Source organism: Tamandua tetradactyla, chromosome 5 (assembly GCF_023851605.1).
Source record: "Tamandua tetradactyla isolate mTamTet1 chromosome 5, mTamTet1.pri, whole genome shotgun sequence".
Taxonomy (NCBI): Eukaryota; Metazoa; Chordata; class Mammalia; order Pilosa; family Myrmecophagidae; genus Tamandua; species Tamandua tetradactyla.
Genome location: NC_135331.1, coordinates 158,471,586 through 158,485,051, shown reverse-complemented (window position 1 = coordinate 158,485,051; position 13,466 = coordinate 158,471,586). Strand labels below are relative to the sequence as shown.

The 13,466-nt window shown below is 35.2% G+C and overlaps 1 protein-coding gene across 5 annotated transcripts in view; it reads left to right on the top strand.

Moving 5' to 3' along the window:
- ASCC3 (activating signal cointegrator 1 complex subunit 3) overlaps positions 1-13,466 on the top strand; it is a 439,851-nt gene that overhangs the window by 108,392 nt on the left and 317,993 nt on the right. For all 5 annotated transcript variants that reach the window (XM_077162486.1, XM_077162488.1, XM_077162487.1 and 2 more), the window contains 2 exons: positions 3,854-3,995; positions 4,614-4,739. In XM_077162486.1, the coding sequence (XP_077018601.1) occupies positions 3,854-3,995; positions 4,614-4,739 (268 nt within the window). The remainder of the gene's footprint in view (positions 1-3,853; positions 3,996-4,613; positions 4,740-13,466) is intronic.

The following is a 13,466-nucleotide window of genomic DNA, read 5'->3' as shown; positions in this document are numbered from 1 at the left end:
TTCCCTCTATCATTTTAAGGAAGTTCCCTTGTATTCCTATCCTTGGAAGTGTTTTCAACAGGAAAGGATATTGAATCTTGTCAAATGCCTTCTCTGCATCAATTGAGATGATCATGTGATTTTTCTGCTTTGATTTGTTGATATTACATTAATTGATTTTCTTATGTTGAACCATCCTTGCATACCTGGGATGAATCCTACTTGGTCATGATGTATAATTCTTTTAATGTGTTGTTGGATACGATTTGCTAGAATTTTATTGAGGATTTTTGCATCTATATTCATTAGAGAGATTGGTCTGTAGTTTTCTTTTTTTTTAATATCTTTGCCTGGTTTTGGTATGAGGGTGATGTTGGCTTCATAGAATGAATTAGGTAGTTTTCCCTCCACTTCGATTTTTTTGAAGAGTTTGAGGAGAATTGGTACTAATTCTTTCTGGAACGTTTGGTAGAATTCACATGTGAAGCCATCTGGTCCTGGACTTTTCTTTTTAGGAAGCTTTTGAATGACTAATTCAATTTCTTTACTTGTGATTGGTTTGTTGAGGTCATCTATTTCTTCTTGAGTCAAAGCTGGTTGTTCATGCCTTTCCAGGAACCCGTCCATTTCATCTACATTGGTGTATTTATTAGCGTAAAGTTGTTCATAGTATCCTGTTATTACCTCCTTTATTTCTTGAGGTCAGTGGTTATGTCTCCTCTTCCATTTCTGATCTTATTTATTTGTGTCCTCTCTCTTCTTCTTTTTGTCAATCTTGCTAAGGGCCCATCAATCTTATTGATTTTCTCATAGAACCAACTTCTGGTCTTATTGATTTTCTCTATTGTTTTCATGTTTTCAATTTCATTTATTACTGCTCTAATCTTTGTTATTTCTTTCCTTTTGCTTGCTTTGGGGTTAGTTTGCTGTTCTTTCTCCAGTTCTTCCAAGTGGACAATTAACTCCTGCATTTTTGCCTTTTCTTCTTTTCTAATATAGGCATTTAGGGCAATAAATTTCCCTCTTAGCACTGCCTTTGCTGCGTCCCATAGGTTTTGATATGTTGTGTTTTTGTTTTCATTCGCCTCGAGATATTTACTAATTTCTCTAGCAATTTCTTCCTTGACCCAGTTGTTGTTTAAGAGTGTGTTGTTGATCCTCCACGTATTTGTGAATTTTCTGGCACTCCGCCTATTATTGATTTCCAACTTTAGGATCCTAGAAAGTGTTATGTATGATTTCAATCTTTTTAAATTTGTTAAGACTTGCTTTGTGACCCAGCATATGGCCTATCTTTGAGAATGATCCATGAGCACTTGAGAAAAAGGTGTATCCTGCTGTTGTGGGATGTAATGTCGTATAAATGTCTGTTAAGTCTAGCTCATTTCTTGTAATATTCAAATTCTCTATTTCTTTATTGATCCTCTCTAGATGTTCTGTCCAATGATGAGAGTGGTGAATTCAGGTCTCCAACTATTATGGTAGATGTGTCTGTTACCCTTTTCAGTGATTGCAGTGTATTGCTCACGTATTTTGGGGCATTCTGTTTCAGTGCATAAATATTTATGATTGTTATGTCTTCTTGTTTAATTGTTCGTTTTATTAGTAGATAGTATCCTTCTTTGCCTCTTTTATCTGTTTTACATTTGAAGTCTAATTTGTTGGATATTAGTATAGCTACTCCTGCTCTTTTCTGGTTGTTATTTGCATGAAATATCTTTTCCCAACCTTTCACTTTCAGCCTATGTTTATCTTTGGGTCTGAGATATGTTTCCTGTAGACAGCATATAGATGTGTCCTGTTTTTTAATCCATTCTGCCAGTCTGTGTCTTTTGATTGGAGAATTCAGTCCATTAACATTTAGTGTTATTACTGTTTGGATAATATTTTCCTCTACCATTTTGCCTTTTGTATTATATATATCATATCTGACTTTCCTTCTTTCTACACTCTTCTCCACACCTCTCTCTTCTTTCTTTTAGTATCTGAGTCTAGTGCTCCCTTTAGTATTTCTTGCAGAGCTGGTCTCTTGGTCACAAATTCTCTCAGTGACTTTTTGTCTGAGAATGTTTTAATTTCTCCCTCATTTTTGAAGGACAATTTTGCTGAATATAGGAGTCTTGGTTGGCAGTTTTTCTCTTTTAGTAATTTAAATATATCATCCCACTGTCTTCTAGCTTCCATGGTTTCTGCGGAGAAATCTATACATAGTTTTATTGGGTTTCCCTTGTATGTGATGAATTGTTTTTCTCTTGCTGCTTTCAAGATCCTCTCTTTCTCTTTGACCTCTGGCATTCTAACTAGTAAGTTTCTTGGAGAACGCCTATTTGGGTCTATTCTCTTTGGGGTAGCTGCACTTCTTGGATCTGTAATTTTAGGTCTTTCATAAGAGTTGGGAAATTTTCAGTGCTAATTTCTTCCATTAGTTTTTCTCCTCCTTTTCCCTTCTCTTTTCCCTCTGGGACACGCACAACACATATATTTGTGCGCTTCATATTATCCTTCAATTCCCTGAGCCCCTGCTCAAATTTTTTCCATTCTTTTCCCTATAGTTTCTGTTTCTTTTTGGAATTCAGATGTTCCATCCTCCAGTTCACTAATTCTAGCCTCTATCTCTTTAAATCTACCATTGTAGGTATCCATTGTTTTTTCCATCTTTTCTACTTTGTCCTTCAATCCCATAAGTTCTGTGATTTGTTTTTTCAGACTTTCTATTTCTTCTTTTTGTTGATCCCATGCCTTCTTCATGTCCTCCCTCAATTTATTGATTCGGTTTTTGAATAGGTTTTCCATTTCTGTTCGTATATTCAGCATTAGTTGTCTCAGCTCCTGTATCTCATTTGAACTATTGGTTTGTTCCTTTGACTGGGCCATATCTTCAATTTTCCTCATGTGATCCGTTATTTTTTGCTGACATCTGGGCATTTAATCAGATTTCTCTGGGTGTGGGACCCAGCAGATTGAAAGATTTTCCTGTGAAATCTCTGGGCTCTGTTTTTCTTATCCTACCCAGTATGTGGTGCTCGTCTGTCTGCAAGTCCCACCAGTAAAAGTTGCTGTGGCTCCTTTAACTTTGGAAGACTCTCAATGTGGTGGAGGTTCACCAGCCGAAGCGGCTTGTGGGAGTGCCGATCCAAATTTCCCAGCCGGCCCAGGAATCCGCGCGTGGGGGGGGGGGACGCCGGCTACCACGGCTTGGGGGAGTGCCGAGTCTAATCTCCCAGCCGGCCCGGGAATCCGCACGTGGGGGACGGCGCCGGTCTCCGCGGCTTGGGGGAGTACCGATCCAAATCTCCCAGCCGCCCCGGGAAGCCAAGCGTGGCGGTGGGCACTGGCCGCCACGGCTTGTGGGAGTACCAATCCAAAGTTCCCAGCCGGACCGGGAAGCCACGTGTGTGGAAGGGACCAAGGTCGCCGGCCTCCGCGACTTGGGGAACCTCCGATCCAAATCTCCCAGCTGGCCCGGGATGCCGTGTGTGGCAGGGGGCGCCGGCCGTCGCGGCTTGAGGGGACCGCCTGTCCAAATCTCCCAGCCGGCTCGGGAAGGATGGAGGGAGGGGCTCCGGCTGCCACCTGCCATGGCCCGGGGAAGCGCACACCCCTCGGGGATCTCACTGCAGCGGATTCTCCCAGCTGGTTCAGCCGTTCCAGAAGGGGGTACGCTGTGTTTTTGGTCTCTGTTGTGGCTCCGGGAGCTGTTCTGTACCGTTTCTGTTTCTTTAGTAGCTGTTCTGGAGGAGGAAGTAAGACCCGCGCGTCTTACTAAGCCGCCATCTTCTCCGAAAGTCCAAATATTATTATTTTGACCTTGTTATAGTTATTTTCTTTTCAAGATAAAAGTTTAAAATTGAGCCTATAATTTTTGTGTTTACAGAGAACAGGCACTTTTGAATGCCAGAACCGTTCCAATTCTGAGCAGACAAAGAGAGATAGACCTTGAAAAAACACGTTATCCCCATGTTTATGATTCCCAGGCTGAAGCTATGAAAACATCAGCATTCATTGCTGGTGCAAAGGTATGTCACTGGTGTCTGAGCCCTTTTGAACAATAAGTCTGTTGTAAGGAAATGACACATAATTTTTCTCTTATTTCCTTTGTGACTGAAGTATTAGTTGATTGTGCCATGCTAAATTGTACTTAAAAATATTGGGGAAAATGAACTAAAAAAGCAATATACATAAAGTTCCTTTTATGTAGTTGATATTTAGAAAATATTTGTTCTACTTTTCATTATTTATACAATATGTATTTTTGAGATTTAGGAGTTTCTTATTTTTTTTTACTAAGTTTTTACCTGTTTATGATACATTTTCTCTCGCTATGTGAGTGCTTTTATATTCAGGAATACTGTCTATTAATACATACATTAGGATTTATCAACCTAAATTGGCCCATTTGTTATATGAAATGCCTAATATAGGAACACTTTGTATTAGGGTTTTGTTTTGATTTGATTTGATTTGTTTTTTGATTTAAGCTAAACTTCTCTTAAATTAGCTAAATTTATTTACCAGCACTCTGTTCATAAAACCCAGCAGTGTTATCTCTCTCTCTGACTCTCTAATTTAAGAACTGTTTACCCAGAATTGCTTTTTTTAAAAATATTTTGGATTTTGATTTTTGGTGCTTATAGATGATTTTACCAGAAGGAATCCAAAGAGAGAATGCCAAGATCTATGAAGAAGTAAAAATTCCCTACAGTGAACCAATGCCCGTTGGCTTTGAAGAAAAACCAGTTTATATCCCTGACTTAGATGAGGTGAGATGAGCATTTTATGGAGCTGATATTTTTGACACTTGTTATGTTAATGAATAGATTTGTATTAGAAAAAGTATATGTAGAAGAGACATATGCAGTTGGTTACTAAAGAGATACAATAGGGGAATTTAAATGAAAAAATGGCGTTTATTCTTACATGGACATATTTTTGTTTATGGGTATACATCTCTGTATCAGCGTATTTATGTTGATAATTGCAGCTGGCTTTGATTTAACCTCTGTGAGCTGACTTAAGCAAAATGTTTTAAAGAATTTGTGTATTATTGATATAGCGCACGCTTAACCTGTATAAAATCAAATACTGTTTTAGGGGGAGGATTAAATTCTAGAGTATTTCCTTTACATTATTTTCCTTCAACTTTCTATGTTTGAACTATTTCAAAGCCATGGAAAAGTTGCATGAATACTATTATCCATATACCCTTCACCTAGACTCATATTTGTTAAATTTCTGCCTTATCTGCTTTATCTCATGGTAAAATGTTTCCTCATTTATTATAATGTATACCTACAAAAGAGTTAATGGTTTGTGTCACCAACATGAACTTGCGGTTTTTTTCTTTCATGTATCAGTCACATGTGGACATTAAGAAATCGGAAAAACACAGACAAGCAATAAGAGCAGCATAACGAATACTCATATTCCTACCCTTAGCCAGCCATAACTAATTCCTTTCTGTACAAGTGTATGCATACATATATTGTTTTACAAAAATGGAATTATAAATACTGTTTTGTGAATATCTTTTTGTGACAGTAGAAATGATTCTGTACCATTTGTTTATTTCATAATTGAGATTTTATTGCTTGCTTTGAAGATAAACCTACAAACGTTATAGGGAAATGTACACAATTCTTAACATATGTACCAAAAATATAAAAAGCCACATAGATGTAATTATTTTTTAGTGTGATTGCAGTGACTTTCAGCTTAAGGCAAATTTTCTTCAAGAGGGTATCAAGCACAATTTGGTAAGCAGCTATATTATAAATCCTATTAATTCACGAACAAATATTATTTGATATCATATACACAATTTACTCAAATTTCCAGTCTTCCGCAGCACATAAATGTTACTGTGACATAGAAAACGTAGAAAAACTGTTACAGAGATGTTACATAGTACACACAATTTTGATAGGAGAGTAAAGATCAGGAAGTAGTTGTGTCTAAGAGACAATTCTATTAAAAAACATAGAAATAGAAGTCTTAAATAAAATATGAATGGCATAATTATGACTCCAACTAGCCATTTAGTATGTGTTGTATTTTAGAATATTAAGCTGCCTCCCTCCCCCATGTTATGGAGTACTAACTTGTTACCTAAGGCAGACAGAGCCTCCCTTACGAAATTCAGTAGACCACTATTTTCTGGTTGTATAAAAATAAACTGTAAGTTATTGCACCTCATTAAAAAAGAAAGTATTTACCCTTAAAAATGGGATGAGGTGGGGTTCTGATACCCTTCTTAAAAGCGTTTCTTCTAGAGTTACTAAAAAGCTTGGGTTTACAAAATAATTGATTTTTTAAAAATATTCTTCTGGATTTTACAAGATGAGAGATACACTGATAAGATGTGGTATAGATATTACTCAGAACAGGCTACTTTGTCTCTTGCTTCATTAGAGACCAAACTTTCCTCCTGTTTAGTTTCTCCATTTTCTGTAGATAGACGTTCTTTTAGTTTCTTGGTTAGTCACTTTGGTTTGTTTTCCCTTTGCTCTCCCTTTCTCTTTTGACTGTTTTGTCTGAAGTTTCATCCTTTACTGCTGCATTTTTTGGCTTCCTTTCCACTTTTACAAGAGCAGGTTTAGCTTACAACCTTGCCAGTTTCTTTTTGGGCTTCTCCTTAGACCAGTTCTTTATTGTTAAATTTAAATTATTTTCTAGTGTTTCTATATTAGAATTCTGTCCTCCTTAATGTTTGAACCATATTTATTAATTTAGCTGATAAATAAAATTATTCTGTTTTCCCCAAATGTGTGGTATTTTAAAAATATTTCATTATATAGAGAGCAATAATCCAAATATGATGTCATTTGTAAATTATACTCTTAGGGCATCCTACCTCCCACACCCTTTTTTTCTTTCTTGATTTCTTCTGTTTTAAAAAATAAAGTCAAGATTTTCTGTAGCTCATCCAGTAATTGTTGGGAATAGCAACAGCATTGGTAGTTTTAAAATTCAGTGCCTTGGGAAGACTAGTTCACAAGGTGGAAAGTGTATTTTATATAGATTTTTTTGATAAGGGGTGGGGGGGAGAATGTATTGCATCTCATTTATTTCTCCTTTTTATTAGTTTTTTCTAGTTGGGGCCTGACAAAGTCTGTGGTCAGAAGAGTTTGCAAAGGGATTGACTCTTTTTAGGCCTCTAGAGTTTAATGGTCAACATGATATTTTCAATCCCAAAGATCTTCTGTTAAAGTTAAAACAAACAAGTTAAGTGGGAATATTAAACCAATGAGAATTTTTGAATCTGTATTATATGCAATAGTCACACACTCACACGCACACACATTCTTAGAAGATTTTAGGTGGTTTAATTTTTTTTTAAATAACAGTATTATTGAGATATAATTCACAAAGCTTAGAGTTTACCCCTATAAAGTGTACATTTCATTAGTGTTTAGTGTGTTAATAGAGTTGTAAATCAATCACCACTCTAATTACTTTTGTTAGCTTACTTTCTTATAGTATCCTTTCAAAGCACCTAAGTTTTTAATTTTGGTCAAGTCCAGTTTTTCTGTTTTTTCTTCGGTTGCTTGTGTTTTTGTTGTCCTTTCAAAAAAAACATTATCTAGTCTAGGGTCATGAAGATTTATACCTACATTTATTTTCCTTCTACAAGTTTTATAACTTATACATTTAGACCTTTGATCCATTTTGTTTTTTTGTATAGAATATAAGTTAGGGTTTCAAATTCATTCTTTTACATGTGGATTTCCAGTTGATCCAGCACCATTTGTTGAGAAGATTTTTCTTTCTCCATTGAATGGTCTTGGCAACTCTCTTGAAAATTAGTTAACCATAGAAACTTGGTTTTTGTTCTGATCTCTTAGGTCTGTTCCATTGATGTATATGTTTATCTTTATGTGCCACAGAGTCTTGATTACTACCAAAACTTTGTAGTTAGTTTTGAAATGGCAAAATATAAATCCTCTTTGATCATTTTCATAATCATTTTGGCTCTTCTGGGTCCCTTTCACTTACATATGAATTTTATGATCAGTTTTGTCAAATTTTTAAAAAAACACCTAGGATTTTGATAGCTACTGAGTTGAATCTATAGATAAATGTGGGGAGTATTGCCATTGTGCTGGTTTGAAAGGATGTATGGACCCTAGAAAAGCCATGTTTTAATCAAAATTCCATTTTGTAATGGCAGAATAATCCCTATTCAATACTGTATGTTTGAAACTGTAATCAGATCATCTCCCTGGAGATGTATCCCAATCAAGAGTGGTTGTTAAGCTGGATTAGGGCAGATATGTATCCATCCATTTGGGTGGGTCTTGATTGGTTTACTGGAGTCCTATAAAAGAGGAAACATTTTGGAGAATGAGAGATTTGGAGAGAGCAGAGAATGCTGCAGCACCATGAAGCAGAGAGTCCACGAACTAGCGACCTTTGGAGATGAAGAAGGAAAACACCTCTGGGGGAGCTTCCTGAAACTGGAAGCCAGAAGAGAAAGCTAGCAGATGATGCCATTTTCCCCATGTGCCCTTCCAGCTGAGAGAGAAGCCCTGACTGTGTTTGCCATGTGCCTTCTCACTTGAGGGAGAAACCCTGAACTTCATCAGCCTTCTTGAACCAGGGTATCTTTCCCTGGATGGATGCCTTTGATTGGACATCTCTGTAGACTTGTTTTAATTGGGACATCTTCTCAGCCTTAGAACTATAAACTAGCAATTTATTAAATTCCCCTTTTTAAAAGCCATTCTGTTTCTGGTATATTGCATTCTAGCAGCTAGCAAACTAGAACAGCTATATTAATATTAAGTCTTCAGATCCATGAACATGGGCTGTCTTTTCATTTATTTTGGATCTTCGTTAATTTTTAATGATATTTTATAGTTTTCTGTGAACTATTCCAGCACTACTTTTGTTAAATTCATCCCTAAGTATTTTATTATTTTTGATACAATTGTAAGTAGAATTGTTTTCTTACTTTCTTTTTCAGATTGTTTGTTGCTAGTGTATAGAAATATGTCTGATTTTTGTATGTTGATTTTGCACCACAATGTTCATTGCTTGTATATAGAAATATATCTGATTTTTGTGAGTTGATTTTGTATCCTACATACTTGCTTAACTCATTAGTTCTAGGGTTTTTTTGTGTGTGAGTTTCTTAGGATTTTATATATCAGATCATGATATCTGCAGATAGAAATAGTTTACTTACCCCTTTTATTTCTTTTTTATTTTCTAATTACTTTTGCTAGGAACTCCAGTATAATGTTAAATAGAAGTGGCAAGAATGAACAGCATCATCTTGTTCCTGATCTTAGGGGGATAGCATGAATCTGATGTTTCCTCATTAAAAAGATGTTAGTTATGGGTTTTTTGTGGATAACCACAGTATTTCTAACCATTCTTCTGTTAAAGGAACCATTCTTCTGTTGAAGGATATCTAGGTTGTTTACAATTTTTGGCTACTATACAAATTAGCCTATAAACATTGGTGTATATTGTTTTTTTTTTTGTGAGCAAAATTTTTCATTTCTCTGGAATAAATGATATTGAATGCAGTTGTTGGGTCATATTAAAGTTGCATGTTTAGTTTCTTAAGAAACTTGCTAAACTGTTTTCTAGATTGGCTGTACTATTTTTTTATTTCCACCAGCAATGTATGAGTGATTCAGTTTATCCACATCCTTGACAGCATTTGGTATTGTCAGTATTTTTTATTTTAGCCCTCCTGATTGGTTTATAGTGATTTATCATTGTGGTTTTCATTTTCTTCTATAATGGCTAATAATTCTATAATGGCTTTTAATAATTGGGGAATAATACATTCAAGTGCAGTATGATATGATAGCAACATAATCCCAATCAATACATACCACATTCGATAATGATCCCACTGGATGTCATAAGCTTGGCTAGTAATACAGACCTTAGGAGAAGATATAGGTGTTATAATGTCAGATAGTTTAGTATTTATCTGATTTGGATCTCTTTTATACATAAAAGATTGGGTCTTTTATGTACCAAGGAAGGTGCTATTAGAAAAAAATGTCTTTTTTCATTTTTCACTGAGGTAATTACATGCCATTACTTACAGTCTTCTGGAACAATAGATAAAAGTCTTTTATTTCCTCTCCCTAACTATGTGTCACATTGGATAATTTTGTCCTGTCTTCTTAAATTACTTTTGTGATTCAATTAAAAATAAGAATTTAAAAAATCTAAAGTGAGTACAAAAATACTGCTCTTGTTATTAAATTGATTTTGTAATATTTTGGAAAGGGAATAATCTAAAAAAAAAGTTAGGTAGGTGTCTGTGTTAGTCAGGGCATATTCAGAATAACAGAAATCAAAATTTGTAACAGCTAGCTTTAGCAAAGAAAACAATTTATTGGCTTTCTAATATATGTGTTGTTTTAGCTCTGCCTCTGTGCCCTTCTGGGTATATAGATTCATATGATATATAATCTTTCCCTTTGTCTTTATCTCTTTCTCTCCCCATATCTCTACTTTTCTCTTTATTTCCTTCTCTTTTCTTTTCCCTTTCTTTTCCCCTTCTCTCTTCCCCCACGCAGGGGGGTAAAATAGTGTCATGATTCAAAACAGATTGTTCATCACATTACATCTAAAACAGACAGGATTGATTTGAGTAGATATTCCTGGTTAACTAATGTGGTGGAAGATTCTTTTTAGAACATTAAGTTTGTCTAGCATATTTTTAAAACTAGGATAAGAATCAGACCAGTCCTTTTTGATTCCAAAAGTACTGCTCTCCTCTTTATAGGAGTGCGAACCTATTTTTCTTGAATCTGTTGTGTACCAGTGGAAAATCTGTACTTTAATGTTATAAAACTGATATGGGGAAAGGGTATAGAGTTTGGTGGTTCCTTTCAATAACTAGAGTAAAACTCTCATTCCTGGGTTCAGTTTTTGTATTTATAGTAACTGTATATACATAACTTCATAAGCATGCCCTAAACTTTTTTTTTTTTTAACCAGTTGTCTGTATACTTTCTGGCAAGAAAATGACTTCTTAAAAAATTTGACAGTTCAACAACTGGTACAGTTATAAGATAATTAGAAAAATTAAAAGAATGGCTTTTATGAAACAGTTATTGAAAAATTGAATTCACTGTTACTTTGCAATAAATACAAAAGAAAGGTTGTATGTAAACCTTAAGAGTCTGTGCTATCTCTTAACTATGTCTTTATTCATATTTTAAATGTGTTTAGAGTATATCACCACCCCATTTATTTTCCTGGCTAGGAAACTTGTCCTTCAACGTTCAGGTCGTGTTATTTTCTGCAAAAGACATTCTTTGAAGTTCTCCTTACTTCATCTGCCCTTAAAGTTTGTTTGTTTTTTTTTTCTCTGTTTTTCTCCTCATAAAGCTTACTGTATTTAATCATCTCTGTATCCAAATGCTTGAAGATGATTATAAATTCCTCGTTATTACATAGGGAACATTAATAGGTTTATGACATAGAAACTACTCAGTTTCTTATGTTAATGTGCAATATGAATCTCAAGGGTATTGAGTATGAATAGGGTATATTATAAGCCACAAGAAATTTTTTTAAGGAGCAGTGTCTATCAGGACTAGTATTCTACAGAGTATATTTTAGGAACTGATATTAGCCTATGAACTCTTTGAAGAAAGCATATACTTTTTTATTATTTTATTAATAGTACCTAGAAATACATCATACTAATTAAGTGTTTAATAAATAATTGTTGAATCAGTGATGTAGATTGTTCTAGTTTGAAAGCTGCTGGAATGTGATATACCAGAAACGAACGGCTTTTAAAAAGGAAAATTTATTAAATTGCAAATTTACGGTTCTAAGTCCATGAAAATGTCCAAATTGAGGCACCATCAAGAGGTTGCTTTTACACAAGAAAGGCCAGTGAAGTTCAGGGTTTCTCTCTTAGCTGGGTGGAAGCATAGCAACATCTACTAGCGTTCTTTCCCATCTTCTTGTTTCATGAAGCTTCTCTCCGGTGATGTTTTGCTTCTTCATCTCCAAAGGTCTCTGGCTGCATGAGCTGTTGGTTCTGGTGGCTCTCAAGCTTTTTACAAAATTGTTCCCTCTTAAAGGGTATCAGTAAGCAATCCCACCTTGAAATCTCCATGGAAGCCTTTTGCTCAAACGTTACCATGCACGATTAGGTGGGTCACATCTTCATGGAAACAATCAGAAAGATCTCACCCAGCAATACTGAATGAGGATTAAAGGACATGGCTTTTCTGGGGTACATAATAGCTTCAAACTGGCAATAGATAAATTAACTTTTTTTGGAATCTTTTGATAATTCAGTTGGTGTGCTTAGTTTTCTTTCATAAATCCTACCCTTAGAGAATTTCACTGCTCAGTAGTGCTTCTTACATGTGCTGTAATAGATAGTCACAGGTAATGGAAAATCCATAAATATTTGTTGAATGGATGAATGAATGAACTGAAAAAAAGGAAAGAAAACGTGACACAATTCCAGTCCATGAACATGGCTGCTTTACAAACGCTTTGTTGAAAGTAATTGATAAGAAAGAGTGAAATCAAGTTACTAAAATATGAATTTAACTCAGTCTACTGAATCACAATATTTTCTGTTTTCTACTTATATAAGGCTGTATCACAAAGTGTATCACTTCCCCAGAAGAATCCACACATTTATGCCTAGAATCATGTATAAGCAGTTAATTTTCTTGCTTCAAAATGTATCATAATATCAAAATACAATAATCTGTTTATACAGTTAACAAATACTCATTGATTATCTACTCTGGTCTGGTCATCCTTCTAACCACAGAGAATAAAGTAGAAAGCAAAACAAAGTTCCTACTCTTGTAGGGGGAAACCAGATACATAAATAAATAAACAGGGCAATGGAAATGAGGAGAGAGAGTGTTGCTTTATGTTGATAGCTGAGGGCAAAGCATTCTAAGTCCAGTGAAAAACAAGTGCAAAATCTCTGAAACAAAAACATACTTGGCGTTTTCAGGAAACAGCAAGGCTAGAAAAGAGTGGTGAGTGATAAGGTTAGAGAAGGAATGGAGCCTAGCCTGTAAGACTTTGTAAATCATAGTATGTACTTTGACATCTAGTGTAGGTGAGATGGGACGTCATGAAGTGTTTTAATTGAATGTTAAATTTTCAGTTATAGAAGGGGCATCCTAGCTGCTGTTTGAAGAATATACTTTAAAAACTAAGTATTTTAACAGGTAGACAAGTTAGAAGGCTATTGTTATAGTGAGGAAATATAAAGATAGGTAGGGCCAGGGTGAGATAGTGAAAAGTGGTCACATAATGGTTATATTTTGAAGAAAAAGTTAAAAAGATTTGCTTATGGATTGAATTTGGGGTGAGAGGGAGAGAGAGAGAGAGAGAGAGAGAGAGAGAGAGGAGTCAAGGATAAATGTAAGGCTTTATTCCTGAGTGAATAGTAGTGAGTTCTCATTTACTAAAAAAGAAGGCTATTGCAGCAGGAACAGATTTGGGAGGTGGAAATCCAATGTTTG